Below are 20362 nucleotides of genomic sequence, written 5' to 3'. Positions count from 1 at the left end.
AAAACCGCCAAAACCGCCGCAAAATAACCGCCGCTATCTGCCAGATTTGTTGTAGTGGTCTAATTGCTCTTTGATTTTTGTATATTAATTATAGGGAGGAAATATACACGCCTCGGTTAAGATGACTCTTGTGTCTCGATTCGTAAATTTACTAAAGGAAGAAATATTTTACCAAATAAGATATTTTGGTGTTGGACTCAATGAGGGTAACCTCAAGAATCATGAGTATGTGGTTAATTTAAACCAATATGCACATACTTCCAGAATCGTCAAGTATCCCACGATACAGATTTAATTTTGTGGGTTTTGACACTCTCAATGCTCTTGGGTACGATTACACCTACTTAGTTAGTAAGTTTATTGTTTTAGAAAAAGTATAATTTTATTGGTAGTTGATAGCAAATTGTAACGACCCAATTTCTGGTACGTCATGATCATACTAGAAACTGAACGCTACCAACTTGTCTTCCTAATTATTATCTATTATTTATTATATGAGCCTGTTTCAAGTATAGGTTCATTAAGTCTATATTGAAACATTTTAACTTTTCATATAATACCTAACCCTAGTCGCGACTCAAGTACTAACTAAGTTGCTCTAGTTCGTTCACTAGTCTCTGTCTGTTTTTCTGTCGTTAAAACTTTACAGACTTTTCTTTCAATTTTTATCTTTTCTTCAACTTCTTATCTTTCTTTTATCTTTGCCTCACTAATATGTTCTTACCACTCCCTAAGTGTTTTATGAAGGTAACTATGAGATTCTGAGTTTAAAGTTGTCTTTCTAAAGATTTTACAGAAAACTGCCTTTTTCGCATTATTTTATTATTTTTATTTATTTTTAGTTGTAATTTTTTTGTTTATTTTGTTATAAAAAATATATTTAACATTAAATATTCTATTTGACATAGAAAAATAATGGAGTGTGCACTTTTTGGCAACTATGCACATGAATTAAATGTTTTTTTGGGATCCGGTAATAAAGATGGAGTTGTTGTCGTCTTATAATTTGTTAGAGTGAATTTATATAACGGTAATATTTATCCATAATTATGTGAATTTTTATATGTGAGCTTTTACTCATTTTTTATGTGAGTTTTAACTCATTTTATATTAAATTAAATTTTTTAGAAAAAATTATTTTACAGAATTTCATGTATGGCACAAAGATGTTCTTCAATCTTGAAGAAGCAACTGTCATCTAATTTAAAAATAGGTGGGTATATGTTTTTTTAATTCTTTAGTTTAATATTATATGTATTATCTAACGTAGTTTTTTTCGCTTTATTTATCTAGCTTTGTAAGATTTGAAGAACCTAGGGGGAATATCGGCGGAATTCCAAATGAGGCTGCATTCTTAAAAATTTATCAAGACAAAACCATTGAGCAGTTAAAAGAATTAGATACGATAATTTTTTCTTTAAAAAATTGAGGAAAAAATTAATTTAAATTTATTGTACATTGATTATTTTTGTTTATTCATCTTATTTATTTAGATATATATTTTAGATTTAAAAACTCACCAAATTCAGAAGACTTAAATCATTAAGTTTTTTTTTTTCAAAATGCTATTTGTGTTGTCTTGGCTACTATAAGTCATATTATAGATACTCCAGACTGGTGGTACGGCCAATGTGAATTCAATAGATCTACATATGCTTTTACAAAAACTTTCAAATGTTCAAGTTGTGGCCGTCTCCTTTTATCCATAACTCCAAGGTTAATTTTTTTTAATTTAAAGTCTAATCATAATGGATTAAATATTGAATAAGTCTATGTATAACCTTTTTTTATACTATTTTTTTTAATAAGCAGGTACCGAATAAAGTTTGGTGTCACTGATGACTCTAATTGTGCATGTTTCGTAGTCTTTGACAAGGAGGCAAAATAAGTTTTGGGAAAGAGCAGTGTAGAGATACTTGATCCACTCCTATTGGTAAGTTCTAACCAATATTTATTTCTAAAAATCTTAGTGAAGATATTTTTAATGTTAATTTTATATTATTTATTATTAATATATTATGTAATACCCTATAAAAAGGAGATCTATCGGATACACCTACACTTTTGCTCAACCTAATTGATAAAACCTTCCTCTTCATCGTTGAAGTTCAAATATCTGATAATCCATATTTTTCACCTTCTTATAAAGTTAAAAAGATGATTGATAATGTGGACCTCATAAATAAATTCAAAAAGCTCACCCTATTCAAATTGTGAGTACAATTATAAGTGTACTTTCTATTAAAAATCAGTTTATTTTTCTCTTCCTTAGTCATTAGTAGTATCTAATTTATAAATAATAATTAATAACTAATTATAATTTTAGGATGTTGACTACACCGGTGGTTTACTTCCAACAGGCATCCTCAATCATTGAAGGGGAGAAAGTAGAAGGTGCTAAGGTATTTGTTCAAAAAATAATTTTTTTTTGTTTATTTTTTCAAAGTTAGATCTTTATTTTATTAAAAAATATTATTGAGATAAAATCAATGGAGAGAAGGAAGTCTTTAATTTAATGTAGTATTTTATACATAATTTGTTGCTTGAATTCTCCAATGAAGTTGAGGACAATGATGAATCCGAAGTGTTGGAAAATGCTATTACACCAACCAAGCGACTATCCTCGGAGTCGGAAGATTCGAAGGTGTAAGGAGATACCTCAACTTGCAAGAAGATCAAGATTGAGAATGAAACTTGAGAATTTGGATGCACATATTTTAAAATCTCTTTTGAAGTGCATCTAATAGAATAATGCCAAGCATATGTTTGTTTTGGTGAAAACATTGTCTTTTCTTGAGTTGTTATTTTTCCTTTGGTTCTTTTGGATTTTTATGTTTGGAATTTAGAATTTTTTTTAAATATAAATTAAAGTTATTTGGTTATTGCTTATGGTTTTATTTTTAATTCGATTTACACTGTTGATATTCTGTTAATTTCTAATTTAGTATTTAATGTCATAAAGTTATAAATTTCTCATATGAATTAGTATTGATACAATTAAGTTAGTTATTGATTTTTAATGTGTACTTATTTTTAAAAAAATCTAATTATAATTTTTAATTAAAATATTATGTTTAAAATTTAAAATTTAAATTCAAATAAACTTTTTTTTTGAATTTTTAAGTAAGCAATTTTTGGAAAAGATGAAAAAGAACAATGTGCCAATATTAGTGGTATTAATAATTCGGGTATCACACGTGGAGCATATGATAGCCCATGTCATCAGACAAGTCAACAACAACTTTAACAAACATCAAACAATATCGACCAGTTGCAAAGCTAGCGTATGTTAATATGCTTTTATTACTTAAAGACCAAATATTAAATTTTTCAAATGGTCTATTAAAAACAATCTTTGGTATATGCTATATAATTATTATAGATTTATTGGAGCATACAAATCGAATTAGATTGCAAAGGGATGCAAGACTGAATGGGAAGACTATGCTACTTCAAAAGAGGCATGGTAAGATAAGCATGATAGATTATAATTATCAAAAAGCTAAAATTTCACTTCTTTTATCTTGAATACTATCTTCATAATATATATTCATAATTCAGTTGATTCAAAAATTTAATTAAATTATGATGCTTTCAACAGATAATACATCAATGCAAGGACATTTTACAGAGATGATGATAACATGTAGCAACATTACCAACATAGTCAATAGCAATGGTAATATAATGTAGTTTGCTTTTGAATATAAGGATACATTAATTTTTTTATATATATAATATAAAGTACTTGATGTATTATCTCTAATGATTACAGGGACAATTACATCTAATTCAAATTTAGATACTAAAGAATTAGAAGAAGTGTGCATAGCTGAAAAAGGAAGACACTTGAGACGAAGGAAATCATTTTTGAAGGAATTGGCTATAAATCTTTCAAAAAAATTTTTAAAAGTTGAGGATATTACTGAAAACACGACTGTATTAGATAATTCTGTGCAAATTGAATACCCAGCCATATTCGATGTTGCTGAGAATACAGGTAATCTAAGAAGTAGCAATATCAACACTTTATTATTTACTATTGTTATGCCTTTTATAAACAAAAAATTATCATTTAGTGTACAAGTTTTTAAAATTCTGACAAAGATATAGTTATATATTATATTTTTCGTATTTGAACATTGATTTATTGTAATTCTTATTGTTTGATTAACGTGCATGTAAAATATAAGTCTTGCAGTTGGCACAATGAAACCGTATTATATGATCTCATCTTTTTAATCCATAAATTGCAGTTATCGGTAATTTTTTGTTAATATTATTTTTATACCTCGCATGGTGAAAGAAAGGTATATTTTTATATAAAGTATTTGTTGCAGATATAACTGAAACATAATTTATTATCTTGATGATTATTAGATGTGATAGATATTGGTGACCCATAATTTTTTTGTCAGCATTGCGACGCTAGGATGTGGTATGAGGAGAGATCAGAGAAGTCCAAAACAGGATCCAATATTGAGTTCTCAATATGTTGTATGCAAGGGAAGGTACAACTGCCATTTTTGCAACGTCCACCTCAGCTCTTGCAAGATTTAATATCTGGAGCAGACCAAAGAAGCAAACACTTTAAGGATAATATAAGAACTTATAGCATGTTTTGCTTCACGTCCCTCGGAGGTAAAATAGAGACCTCCATCAATGATGGGACAGGTCCTCCTCAGTTCATTGTGAGTGGACAAAACTACCACAAAATTAGAAACTTGGTGCCAATTGAGGGACAAAGACCAAAATTCGCACAGTTATATATTTATGAAACTAAAAATGAGGTCTTAAACAGGATAAAGATTTTTAGGTTTGTATCATGCATTCCAAACTGATTAGAAACATATTAAGGTAGTTCATACTTTGATTTTGGTTAATTATGAATACTAATATTTTTCAATTAATGTTTTATACAGTTCAAGAACAACCAACAACAACATTGACCAGTCCTTAGTTCTAGACCTCAAGGACATGATCGATCAACATAATGTTCTTGCTCACACATTCAGGATAGTGAGAAACTACCTGAATCAAGGAGATATCACAAATATAAGGCTACGGTTGTACCGAAAAAGATCAAAGGACTCAAGAGTCTACAATTTACCATCTTCTAACGAGGTCGCAGCTCTAATAGTAGGAGATTTTGATTCTGGAGATGCAGGGCGTGATATTATAGTTCAATTAAAGTACGAACATCTACAAAGGAGACATGAGACACACACCGCATTTATTCCTCTTCAGTATCCTATGATGTTTCCTTACGGTGAAGATGGCTACTAAAAAGACATTCCTTTGCGAGAATCTCGTAGGGCTGATGAAAATAGAAAGAGACAGCGTATGAGTTTAAAGGAGTTCATAGCATTTAGAATACAAGAGAGAAGGGTCGAGTATGCAACCATTGTCAATGGTGGACGACTATTTCAACATTTCTTGGTTGATTTCTTTTCTATGATTGAAGCACAAAGGCTGACCTACTATTGAAACAACCAAACCAAGGTGAGTAGTGATATATACAAAGGGATTCAAGATGCAATTGTTAGGGGTGAGACTCGTGCTTCCAAAGCAGGTAAATGTGTCATCCTACCCGAGTCCTTCACTGGTGGCATGAGATACATATTTAATAATTGTTAAGATGCTATGGCAATTTGTAAGAAATATGGATATCCAGACCTTTTCATCACAATGACATGTAACTTGAGTTGGCAAGAGATTGGCAGGGTTAACAATCCAAGGAACTTAAAGGTTGAAGACCGGCCGGATATATCGTGTAGAGTGTTCAAAATTAAGCTTGACATGATAATCTCGGATCTTAAGCAAGGAATTCCATTTGGAGTGCTAGATGCAGGTATTGCTCATTATCCAACCTTATTTTTAGAGAAATTTCCTTTAGATTGTTATAAAATAAATGGAAAAATATTTTCTTACTTAACATATTGTTGATTTTCTATTATCACCCTTAATTTATCAAAGTACATATATAAAATAGATAGTTTATTTATAACATATATTTTTCTTGTCTTTTTGGTATAAGGGATGTATACGGTAGAATTCCAAAAAAGAGGTCTACCACATGCTCACATTCTTTTATGGTTAAGTGGAGACCATAAGATAACAACGACAACTCAAATTGATCGGTTAATATCTTCAGAGTTACCAGATCCTGTTCAGCACCCAAAATTGTTTAGAGCTGTATCTACATATATGATTCATGGACCATGTGATAGAGCTTTCTCAAAATCTCCCTGCATAAAAGATGGATACTGCACTAAATATTATCCCAAAATATTCAGTAGAACCACAGTTATCGATGATAGTGGATACCCATCATATAGAAGACGAGACACAGGAGTGATTACTGAGAAGAAGGGAGTCCATATGGATAATAGGAATGTGGTTTCATACAATGCATATCTGCTGATGTCTTATCAAGCGGATGTTAATGTAGAGTACTGTAATAAGTCAAATGCTATCAAATATTTGTTCAAGTATGTGAATAAAGGTCCAGACAGGGTAGCAGTTGGAGTTACAAAGGAAGCTTTTAGTGGAGAGGATGCTCAGGTTATTGATGAGATCAAACAATTTTATGATTGCAGATATTTGTCTGCATGTGAGGCTGTGTGGAGAACTTTAGCTTATGATATTCATCAGAGGTGGCCTTCAGTGATGAGATTAACTTTTCATTTGCCTAAAGAGTAAAATATCATCTTTAAAGACGATGACGATCTTGAGAAAATTGTGGAAGAAGAGGAAGGAAAATGTACGATATTCTTAGCATGGATGGAGGCCAATAAAAAATTTGAATCAGGTCAAATTTTGACATATGCAGAGTTTTCAAATCAATTGGTTTATGATAGAAAAGTAAGGGAATCACATCCACGCAAAAGAGGGTATTCTATCAGGAGGTTAAACTATGTTCCACTGGGTACAGGTGATATTTATTATATGAGAATTTTGTTAGCTGTTCAGAGAGGTTGCACAACATATGAGTCTATTAAGACAGTTAATGGAATTACATATTCTAGCTTCCAAAATGCTTGCTATTCCATGGGACTATTGTGCGATGATGGGGAATTCATTACAACTATTAATGAGGTAGCTAAACTTGCATCTGGTCATCAATTGAGAAAATTATTTGCGATGCTACTGATATCTAATAGCATTAGCAACCCAGAGTGTGTTTGGAATGCAACTTGGATATTATTAGCTGAAGGAATACTATATGAGAGGAAAAAAGCTTTGAAAAATCAAATTATTTTACTATGTCTTTTTTTATATCAAGATTGTGTTCTCTTATTATTTTTATTTTTATTAATAATATTATTAGTTTTATTTTGGAATTACTTATTAAATATTTCATAAAACCACCATGTGCTTTTGCTAGGACTAAACATGACTGATGACAAATTGAAAAACATCTGCCCTATTGAGATTGAGAAGATACTCAACAGCAATGCGAGATCTTTAAGAGACTATCAATCAATGCCATATCATGAGATGTCTGATGTTCGCCTTTTTCAGAATAAGCTAATAGAGGAGGAGTTAGCATATGACACAAATGAGTTTACTCATACAAACTTATATACGGAACAAAATATGACTCATGAGCAAAAGTTAGTATTCAATTAGATACTCAATGTTGTTATTACAGACTATGGTGGTTTTTACTTCTTTTATGGGCATGGTGGGTGTGGTAAGACATTTATTTGGAATGGACTTTCTTCTACTATTCGGTCTAGAGGAAAGATTGGTTTAAATGTCGCATCCAGTGGAATTGCGTCTTTACTCATACCTGGTGGCAACACGGTTCATTCTAGATTTTCAATACCCATTACAATTAGTGATGAATCTCCTTGCAACAATAAGCATGGAAGTTTGAAGGCTGAGCTACTCATCCAAAGTAGTTTAATAATTTGGGATAAAGCTCCAATGCTCAATAAAATGTGATTTGATGCACTTGATTGGACGCTTAGGGATCTTATGTCAATTACCGATCAACGTAAGGCACATCAACCATTTGGTGGTAAGGTTGTTGTTCAAGGAGGTGATTTTAGACAGATACTTCCGGTGATTCCGAAAGGGAGTAGACACGATATATTGTCATCAGCTATTAACTCATCACATATGTGGTCGTTTTGTAAGGTTCTGAAACTGCATACGAATATGAGGCTTCTAATGTCTTCTTCAGATCAATATGAAGGTAAAATGAAGAGATTTTCTAATTGGATACTTGATGTTGGAAATGAAAATATTGGTTCTGTTGTTGGTGATGAATCAGAAATTGAAATTCCAGATGATCTATTGATTACAACTACTGATGACCCTCTCTCTCATTTGGTAGACTTTGCATATCCAAATTTGTTACAAAACATGTTAAATTATAGATATTTTCAGAGTAGGGCAATTCTTGCACCCACGCTTGAGAGTGTCGAGAAGGTAAACAATTTTGTCTTGACAATCTTTCCAGGGAAAGAAAAGGAGTATTTGAGTTCTGATACAACATGTCAAGCTGATGAGAATGAAGATGTACAACAAGAGTGGTTCACACCAGAGTTCCTAAATGACATCAAATGTTTGGGACTACCCAATCACAAGTTGACTTTGAAGCCAGGAGTCACTGTAATGCTACTGCGAAACATAAACCAGACTTCAGGTTTATGCAACGGGACAAGATTAATAGTTAACGAACTTGGCAGCAACATAATTGGAGCGATGGTAGTAACCGGTGGAAATATTGGAGATAAAGTGTACATTTCAAGAATGAACTTGATCCTTTCAGATTCAGGGTTGCCATTTAAGTTCCAACGGAGACAATTTCCATTAACAGTATGCTTTGTAATGACCATTAACAAGAGTCAGGGTCAATCATTATCACATGTAGGGCTTTACGTGCCAAAATCAGTGTTTACCCATGGACAACTTTATGTTGATTTGTCAAGAGTTAAGAGTCGCAGTGGCTTCAGGGTTTTAATTCTAGACGAAGATGGCAATCCAAAGTTATCAACAACAAATGTCGTGTTCAAAGAAGTTTTTAATAATATTTAGGTAAGAATAATATTATTTTTATTTTAATAGCATGTTATGATATACACTTTTGTATAAATATTTACTGTAGATATAACTAATTTATCTATAACTCTGTTTTCAGATTTGAGATGAAATGTATAACAAGGAGCACAACATCATATGCCAATTGCTTTTCTAATGAAGTTAATAAGATACTAGGTTGTCGATAAATTTTTATTAGCCACATCTTATATTACAGTTATATATGTTCTTATTTTTTTCATGTCTCCCTCCTTATGATTCAAGAATATTATAGACTTTAAACTCTTCCATTTGCATTTTACTTTGAATAAAGATAAAACAACATATTCAGTACGTTTGTTATATGATGACGATGATCGTATTATACTAAACTCAAAAAATTTATAATTATAAAAATTATTTTTAATTTAACATGTCAAACTTAAATATAAGCCCGTGCATCGCACTGGTTTAACACTAGTAGTAATATAAATGGGGAGACTTTTTGCTAACGTGGCACTCATATTTTTAAGTTATTTATTTAAGTTATTTTATTTAAGTTCTTATTTTTTAAATTTTAAATTATCTACTTAAATTGTTACTTTTTAAATTTTGAAATCCACGTATGCATTATCTACTTAGGTTGTTACCGTATATTCCAAAGAAAAGGCATTAAAATTTTTGAAAAAACGAAATGATTCTATTTAAATCACGTAATAACAATAATAATCCATAATTATTCAATTAGTAATTTTTACGTAATAACAATAATAATTAATAATTATTCAATTAGCTTTTGTATAACAATAATAATTTTATATTTTAAATTTAAATCAAAATCAATTAGGTTTTAGAAAATCTTAGCTATGAGTCAACTATATTGTGGGATGCTTCCGGAATCGTCAAGTATCCCACAATATGGATTTAGCTTTGTGAGTTTTGACACTCTTAATACTTTTGGATTACACCTATTTGGTTGGTAAGTTTATTATTTTACAAAAAAATAAATTTATTGATAAATTTATTTATCTCATCAATTTTTTTCTTAGCAAAGTTATTGACAAAAAATTTTCTTCATCTTAATCTATTTTAGATGTTGGCTATCTTGCTGGAATTAAGGTTGTCAAACTCACGAGTCTAGGTAAACTCGTAGAGATGACTTAGACTCATATGAGTTTATTTGTTATAATTTTTTTGTAATATATATATATATATATATATATATATTGTGTATAATATATATGTTTACTCAAATATAGGCATTAAAACTCAACAATTTCAACGTAAAAAAATATTAAATTAACATAATACTACAATTATAACAAGTACTCTAAAACACACATTCAAATCTTTCAGTTATTACATAGTTATCCACTAACAGTTGCAAAGTTATCCACTATCAAAGTTGGTAAATTCAGATTTGAAATTTCAAAGTTTCAAACATTCAGATTCAATAACAAGTAACAATTAACTAACACTAACAAGTAACAACTACAAATAACAAGAAGTAGCAATTAAGAATAGACCAAACTAACACTAACAAGTAACAACTACAACATGCAGCAATTCAGTAACTATTTTTTTAAACATACCTGAATCTGAATGGCTGAATGGAGTAGGCTTAGTTGAGGAACCAGGCATTGCTGTGCTGTGCAAGCAGACAAGAACGAACGGAAACAGAGTACACGACAAACTAGCAGAGGACACAACGAACTGGCAGAGGACACGACGACCGAAAGAGGATGCGACGAACGATGGTAGCGTGGCGACGGCAAAGGCTCCACGAGTCCACGAGATTTGATGCATAACAGAGTCAATACAGAGCAGAATGAGAGAGTGAGAATGAGAGAACAACGGAGAGAGAAAGAGACAGTTACGAGCTATTTGGGGAACGACAAATGGCGAACGGCGGCGAGGGACAGATGAATCGTGAAGAGGGATTGGAGAAGAGAGTGACTGAGTGAGTGCGGCGAGAAAAGTGAGGAATTTAGCTGTTTAGGGTTATGTTCATATGTTGCCCCCTTTTTTCCTCTTTTTTGGGGGCCAAAACAGCTTCGTTTTTGCGAAAAAGGACAAACAAAGTAAACTTGTTGACTCACCCGTAAATTCACGAGTTTAACCGAGTTTATGCGAGTTTACCCGAGTCTACCCAGAAACGAGTTTGTGTCTGAGTTAACTCGATTCCACTACTTAAACTCGTAAACTCGTACGAGTTTACGAGTTAACTCGAGAGTTTGACAACAATGGCTGGAATTGAAAGTGAGAAGACTCTTGAAAAGGATCACAAGTCTATCAAGTACAATGTTATTGAACTGGAATTCGATGATGGATAATCAATTCTTTTGAATTCTTTAGCTATAAATTTAAACCTAATTTTTGGCGAATTAATTCAATTCCTTGGAGAAAATTGCGAATCAATTCAATCCCTTCATAAATGTGTATAAATTAGTTTGTTTGAAATATTTTTTAAAGAACGAAATATTTTAATATTATAATATTAACTTTCTAACTGAATTTTTAAATTTTAGTTATTAAGTATTAAGTATATAGTCTTTTGTGTGAAAATAAATAAATAAATAAAGTTGAGTTCCATTAAAGTTAACAATAAGCATTTTACAATTTTCTAATAGTAAACTTATTTGGTATCCTTTATTATTGTGAATATTGCATACCCTATTGATGCCAAGGCATTTTGGCCAGTTTTACTAACCTTTTCTTTACTGTTTTTAGGGTAGTTTCATGCATCTCCTTAGGAAATAAGCTAGTTTTGGGTAGATATTCACTTACATCTTGATTCAAGCATACATTGTGCATTTTACATGATTTCATGAACGTTGGAAGAACACAAGCCCCCAATGAGCCACGTTGACTCCCACGTTAACCTAGTTAACGTGGAAGCTAACGTGAAGAAAGAAGGTGATCGCCAACGTTAGTGACACCCAACATTGTCACTAACGTTGGAAGGAGCCACACATGCCACCATGAGCCACGTTAACTCCCACGTTAACTTAGTTAACGTGGAAGCTAACGTGGATAAGGGAAGGATGAGCCAACGTTAGTGACACTCAACTTTGTCACTAACGTTGGAGATGGCTAGCAAGGCCACGTTAGAAGCCATGTTAACCTAGTTAACGTGGACTCTAACGTGGAAAATAGGGGCAATTTGGAATGTTAGTGACAATGGTAAGTGTCATTAACGTTCTCGAAGGATGGCAAGTCTACGTTAAAAGAGCCAAGTTAACTAAGTTAACGTGGGCTCTAACGTAGGGAAGGGGGAGGCTTCTCAACGTTATTGGGAAAGTTGAGTCCCAATAACGTGTGTGAAGGACATAGTGGAAACGTTAGTGGCAACGTTTGTGCCACTAACGTTGAGGTTAACGTGGCCTTTAACTTTGGTGAGGAACGTTAGTAAAAAAAGGTGATTGTCACTAACGTTCTCGAACCCATATTTTCACTGAACGTTAACACCACTAACTTCCTGAGCCAAAGCCCCTGCCCACTTCATACTTTCTCTCTGCAAGTAAAAGCTAAGCCCAATGAAGAAGAGAACTGCTTCCAACTCAAGATCCAAAGGCCCAAGACTTGAAGAATCAACTAAAAGAACAGAAGAGTAGTATATATAGGATTATCTTTGAAATATTTTAGGGAGTTGGAAATTATAGGGAGACTCTTAGCATAGAACTACTCTCTGTATTTACTTTCTCTGCATTTCTAAGTTTTCATCATGTATTCTCCATCTTTGTTTTCATTTTCCAGAGCTATGAACAACTAAACCCCTGTCATTGGGTTAGGGAGCTCTGTTGTAATTTGATGGATCAATACTAGTTTTCATTATTCTTCTTACATTCTCTTTAATTTCTGTTATTTACTTTAATGAGCAATTCCCCCATTCCCATTTACAATTCTGCAATTTACCTTCCGTCATTTACTTTCAGATCTATAACTCTAGCATTTACTTTCCTGTCAATTACCTTCCCGCCATTTTATTTTCTGTAATTCTCAATTCAAATTCTGGATTCGCTCAACTAGAACAGTCCTCTAATTAAAGTTGCTTGATCAATCAATCCTTGTGGGATTCGACCTCACTCTATTGTGAGTTTTTACTTGACGACAAATTCAGTACACTTGCCGAAGGAAATTTGTTGTGAGACAAGTTTTCCGTGCATCACCTATTAATATAATGATTTTTATATCAAGGATGCATGATGATAAATTTATATAATGCATATAAATTTTAATATTTTGGATGGTATAAATTATAAATTATTTATTTTAATATTGTAATATTATTTTGGATGGTATAAATTATAAATTATTTATTTTAATATTGTAATATTATTTTGGATGGTATTAAAATATAAAATATATACATAGTTTTGTACAATTTTATAGGATTATTAATGTTTTGAATTTTAAATTGTAAAATACGTATGTAATTTGGTTCAATTATATTGTGTTAGTTTTTAAGTTGTAATTAGTGTTTTTTAATAAAAATAATGTTAAGTCCTATGTATCTAATTGCTAATTAAGAAAGTATATTTAATATTTAAAATTGCATTTCACATAAGAACAATAGAGTGTATACTTTTTGACAATTATGCACAATAACTAAATATTTTTTTGGGTTTTGGCAACAAGGATAGAGCTGTTGTCGTTCTACCATTTGCTAGAGTGAAGTTATTTAATGGTAATATGCATTCACAACTTTCTCAAAAACTAAATTTTTTTTGTGAATTTTTACTATTTGTGTAATAAACTTTAACAAAAAATATATATTCAAAACTAATATGTCGAATTATCTTACTAGGTAATAATTCAACACCACATCGACCAAGGCCTACAACCATTAGTCCACATACTGTAGTGAAAAAAAATAATGCATCAATCCTAGCGGTGTTAGTAATTTGGCTAACACAAGTGGAGCATATAATAGCTTATGTTATCACACAAGTCAACAACAGCTTCAACAAACATCAAACAATATTCACCAGTTACAAAGCCAATGTATGATGCTAATATGCTTAGATATTTTTAATGTTCCATATTCAAAAATGAATCATTTAGTTTTTCAACTGGTCTACCAAAATAATTATTCTTATATGCTATATAATTACTATAGATGTACTAGAGTACACAAATCGATCTAGATATCAAAAGGATGCAAGACTGAAGGGGAAATTGTTACTTCAAAAGAGGCATAGTAAGATAACCATGATAGATTGTAATTATCACAAAGCTAAAGTTTCACTTCTTCTATCTTTAATCCTACCTTCATAATATAGATTTATAATTCAGCTGGTTCAAAAATTTTATCAAATCATGATGCTCTTGGCAGGTAATACATTATTGCAAGGGCATCTTACACACATGATGATGACATGTAGCAACATTACCAACATAGCCAGTAGCAGTGATAATATAATGTAGTTTGTTTTTTAATTTAAGAATACATTAATTTTTTTTTATAGTATAAGATAATTGATGCATTATCTCTAATGATTACAGGTGTTGGGAATAAGACACCATTCCCCCTTGAGAAAATACCTTTTGACAGAGAAATAAAATAGACACAATCACAACACAAGAATTTAACGTGGAAACTCCAATTACCGGAGAAAAACCACGGCCGTTGTCAAATGACAACCAGAGAATATCACTATGTGAAAATTGTTACAACACATAGAATTCTTTCTCTCTAACAATGGCACCCCAGTACACCCACACTCTCTCAAAGCAAATATCTAACTACACCTCACAACACTCTCTAATCAAAGAGTACAGAGAAAAAGAAAAATCAGATACAAGCTTAAAGTGTTTCTGACTGGTGCAAAAACAAATGGAGAACTTAGCCTCATATTTATAGCCTAGGCCACCCACTCCATTTGCTATCCTAAGCAATGTGGGACTAATTCAACCAAATCCTAACAATCTCCACCTTGATTGAAATAGTCACACATCTTCAGCTTCCATTGTCAACACCGACAATTCTTTGCTGCCATTGTCTATACCGACAATCATAGTTCAGAGAACTATCATACTCCACCATAAAAGTATACTCACTTGGAATTAGACCACTCCAAGCATTTCGCCTTGGTACAGATCGAAAACTTGCTGAAAATTCATGGTGCAACTTTCAAATTGGCTTTTCCTGGAAGTTCTTCAGCCATCGACATAACTCCGCCACACACCTTGCATCTCAACGCCAACCAATGCCCGTGTGCAATTGTGGACCCGCTTGCCACAACTTATCCTTATCCATGGCAGTGCGGCAATACCATGAGGATACTTCTTATCTTCTAGAGAACATCATCTTCTCTCATAGAGAGAGCAACCAGAGATCTTCTCCTTCAACGCCTTGTACAAACCTGATTGTATCAACACATCCTTGACTTGTATTTACCACAAGCCAAAATTGATTCTTCCATCAAATTTCTCTATTTCAAGCTTCACAGCACTTGAATATCCTAACATTGTTGCAACCGTATACTGAAATAGTATAACTCAACTGTGCACTAGGAAGGGTCCCCAGGAAAGAGAGGTGGGTCACAATGGACACACTTAAATACCAAGTCTTTCCTTAGCCATAACCTTTCCAAACTGCACTCTTACAGTGTCACACTGCCTTCCAGCAACAACAACAGCAACCAAAGATCAACCTCAAGCCACAGGACAAAATTCTTTTCTGATGTGGAAGGTCAGACTAGGCTGCAACCACAGAGCATACTAAGAATAAATCCCACCAAACCAAAGCTCTGATACCACTTGTTGGGCCAACCGTGGGGAGCTCTCGACAACCGGGGAGAATTCGGGGAGAAATCAAGTGAGAGAACATAAGATGAGAAGACACCACATCCAACTCAAAACCTTAAGGTGTCAAGTTAATGGGTCTCTCATCTTATAAACTCCTCACTCTTCCTTGCTTTCTTTGATGTGGGACTAACTTCAACACTCCTCACACTTGCAACACTAACAATCTCCCCCTCAAGTGTGAGTCTCCACATCAAGCATCAACTCCCCTCTAGCTCCTCCACCACCACGAGTATTCGTCCATCACACCGCCGCAAAACACCGCGGGACACGCCGCCCGGATCACCTTTGCCGGGAAGACTTTCGATGCTTCACCTTGAATACTCCTTAAAACCAGACCGATTAAACCATCGGCTCTGATACCACTTGTTGGGAATAAGACACCATTCCCCCTTGAGAAAACACCTTTGACAGAGAAATAAAATAGACACAATCACAACACAAGAATTTAACGTGGAAACTCCAATTACCGGAGAAAAAACCACGGCCGTTGTCAAATGACAACCAGAGAATATCACTATGTGAAAATTGTTACAACACATAGACTTCTTTCTCTCTAACACCGGCACCCCAGTACACCCACACTCTCTCAAAGCAAATATCTAACTACACCTCACAACACTCTCTAATCAAAGAGTACAGAGGAAAAGAAAAATCAGATACAAGTTTAAAGTGTTTCTGACTGGTGCAAAAACAAATGGAGAACTTAGCCTCATATTTATAGCCTAGGCCACCCACTCCATTTGCTATCCTAAGCAATGTGGGACTAATTCAACCAAATCCTAACAACAGGGATAACTACATCTGATTCAAATTTACTAACCAAAGAATTAGAAATAGTGTGCATAGGTGAAAAGGGAAGACACCTGAGACAAAAAAAATCATTGTTGAAGGAATTGGCTATAAATCTTGCAAGAATTTTTGAAGAAGTTGATGATATTACTGAAAACACGACTGTAGTAAATAATTCTATGCAAATTGAATACCCAGCCATATTCAATGTTGCTGAGAATACAGATAATTTAAGAAGTAGCAATATCGACACTTTATTATTTACTATTATTATGCTTTTTGTAAACAAAAAATTATCGATTAGTATACAAGTTTTTAAAATTCTGACAAAGATATTGTTATATATTATATTTTTTGTATTTGAAAATTAATTTATTATAATTCTTATTATTTGATTAGTGTTCATATAAAACTTAAACCTTGATCTTGGTATAATAAAATTGTATTATGTGATCTCATCTTTTTAATCCATAAATTGCATTCATCGATAATTTTTTGTAAATATTATTTTTATACTTCACATGGTGAAGAAAAGGAATATTTTTTATATAGTATTTGTTACAGATATAAGTCAAACAGAATTTACTATCTTGGTGGTTGACAAACCCCAATTTGACGGTTTGTTTTGCATTGAATTTAGAGTATTTTGATAACCTTTTGTCACATTTAGCCTAAGAATTAGCATGGTTTTGTTATCTCTTCCATAATTGTGCTTAAGTGTAAAAACATGCTTTTTAAGCCTTATTTTGATGAATTCTAATTTCTGTTTGATTCCATAAGGTGCCTTACACTTTATTATAATTCCTAGGGAGAACGACCCGAGGTCCAATACTTCGGTTTATAAATTTTAGGGGTTTGTACTAGTGACAAACAACTTTTTGTATGAAAGGATTAGTGATTGGTTTAGAAACTATACTTGCAACGAGAATTCATTTGTGAAATTCTAAACCGTCAAAAATCTAATTCGTCAAAATGGCGCCGTTGCCAGGGATGATGATGGCGCGGCGGCGGTGAGAAACTGAGGGGAAAAGGGACGGTGAGAGGGGTGAGAGGGAGAGGAGGTCAGAGGGAGAGAGAGGACGGGTGGGTGGTGGTGAGAAGGGAAAAGGAAGTGAATGGATGAGAGCGAGAGGATTTATGGTGAACGGTGGTGGTCGGCGGCCGTTACTGCTGCTGCGACGGCAGTTGGGGGAGAGAAGAAGAAGAAGATGGAGGTTGGGGAAATGGGGTGCGCGACTGCGCAGTGTGCATCGCGTGCTAGGGTTATCCCTATTTTTGAATCGGCGTGCGCGCGCACCTTGCGCGTCCGCGTCCATTGAAAAAAACGTGGGTCCTATACTTGCAACGAGAATTCATTTGTGAAATTCTAAACCGTCAAAAATCTAATTCGTCAAAATGGCGCCGTTGCCGGGGACTTGCAATGGTGTTATGTTATTGGTTATTGTACATATGTGAATATTGTGAATAGGTTTACCTTTTGTTGTTTCTTCATTTTTGTTAGTTTTATTTTGTTCTCTCATTATGAATTCTCACCACTTTGGCTTTGAGTTTAGTTCTAAGTGTGTTGTAGGAAATGTGGACTTTAATGGCAACATGTACCATGGATGGAACCAACAAAGATGGGAAGAGCCTCAAGGAATTGATCACTCCTATTGGCAACAACCTCCGGATACTTATAGGTATAATTTCCATCCTAATGCATGCCAACTTAGCGGCTATGATGATTCTTTTTGTGACACTCAACAACCACCATCATATGCCTATGAATCTCATCCTCAACATGAACCTCAACCAGTCTCACAAGCCTTTCATCACCAAGCCCCACCCTATGATCCATATCCATCATATAACCAATCATCCATACCAAATTTTTATGGCCATTATGGGCAAGAACCTCTAGAATCACCACAACCATATCAAGATTACTCCCAAGAACCACCTCAATACCCATCATCTCCATACCTTTACCAAGAAGAACCACCTTCCTACCATGAATCCTCCCTCCAAAATAATAAACCTTCCTATTCACCCCAAGCCCCAATAGACGATTCCCTCACTTTGTTACTCCAAGGACAAGAAGCCATGAAGTGGGATACACTTGAGTTTGTGACCAATTTGACCAAGGTGGTGCACACTTTAGCCCACCAATGCTTGAATACTCAAGGCACCTTCGTGACCACATGTGAGAAATCAAAAGAAGAGCAAAGTATGAAGGTGAAATTGGAAAATTTGGTGGAGAAAGAGGAGTCAAATTTTGTATTGGAGCAACTAGAGGAAGCTATAATCATTGAAGAAAAGGAAGAAGTGGATGAAGATTTAAGAGATGTTGAAAGTCCATGGGAATGTAGCATCATGAAGAACTCTTCCACGAAGCTTGATATTGATGTTGAGGAGGGTGCGCAATCTCCAAGGCATATCATCGTTGGAGACTTGGAAGAGGCTTATCAAGAGATGGATTCAATCATGGATGAATTTCTCTCTACAATGGAATCCTCTCCCATTGGACATAGAGTTGAAAGTATAAAAGAGTGTGCACAACCTCCCATACCCTTGGTGAGCAATGAGAAAGAGAGCTACCAAGAGGAAAACGTTGGCATGGTGTATATCGAAATTGAAGAATATGAAGAGGTTAACCAAGAAATGGATTTATTCATCAATGAATTTCTATCCAAAATTGAACCACCTCTCATTAGGCAAGAAATCAAAGTTCTTGAAGACAACACCAAGCTATGTGATAAAAGGGGAAAGGTTGAAATCAAGGAAGCTCGTAAAGAGGTGGAAATACACAAAGAAGAGCACAAGAAAGTAGACCTTGCATTGTCTAAGTGTGGGGAGGTCTCCCTTCCCAAGTTACCATCCAATACAATCTTTAAGTGGGTAAAATCTCTATCTCTAGACTTTAATTTCCCACTTGAATATGGTTTGATTGAAAATAATGGACAACTTAGAGCTTTTTGTGGACTTAAGGGAAAAAGAGAATTGTGTAGTGGTTGCAAGTTAGGAATTAGGCTCATTGAGGTCAAGGTTTCAAGGCATAGGAACGATGATTGGAAGAATACCACTTTGCATGGGTCTCAAAGGAAGGCTTGGTATATTAAAGAGAATTCCATATGTCTACCACCCGGAAGGAAAAAGTATGAGGATCAAATTGAAGACGGGTGCGAAGATAAGATATGGGACCCCGGCTTGCTAGATGAAGACCAACTATGGGGACTCATATCTTGGGTAGAACTTTGCCCAAGCTTGACGAAAATGGTTGGAAATTCTGTCAACCAATTGAGAAGCAAGGATCCTTGGAGATTCAAGGATGAGTACAAACATAAGCCACCATGACAATAAGCTCCTCAAAATGTCCAACTTAAGGACTTAAACTAAAAGTGCTAGGTGGGAGACACCCCACCATGGTAAACTCTTTCCATTCTCTTTTGAATTTGCCTAATAAGTGATTTGAGTTACCATTGTAGGTAGATATTTCACATAATTTGTTTGTACAACTTAACTGTTAGCTTAGTCACATGCATGTTGTGTTTAGTAGTAGATGAATAATGTCAAAAATGGCATTTTTGTGAATTGTATGATGGTTGAGTGAATAAGAGTTGTGAACACTAAGGGGAGCACCCAGCAAGTTTTTTTTTTCTTCAAAAAAAAAATGTGTGGACACGCGCGCACAACGTACGCGTACGCGTCCCGACACGCATGCACCACGAGCCACACTCCAGAGAGTTGGGCCTCC

At 33.9% G+C, this 20362-nt stretch overlaps 1 protein-coding gene across 1 annotated transcript; it reads left to right on the top strand.

Moving 5' to 3' along the window:
* LOC107633269 (ATP-dependent DNA helicase pif1-like) lies at positions 7396-9048 on the top strand. Its single transcript, XM_016336909.1, has 2 exons — positions 7396-7616; positions 7977-9048. Exons 1-2 carry the CDS (start codon positions 7396-7398, stop codon positions 9046-9048), a joined length of 1293 nt encoding a protein of 430 aa, XP_016192395.1.

This window comes from Arachis ipaensis, chromosome B03 (genome assembly GCF_000816755.2).
Source record: "Arachis ipaensis cultivar K30076 chromosome B03, Araip1.1, whole genome shotgun sequence".
NCBI lineage: Eukaryota > Viridiplantae > Streptophyta > Magnoliopsida > Fabales > Fabaceae > Arachis > Arachis ipaensis.
This window is presented reverse-complemented; position numbering and strand designations above follow the sequence as displayed.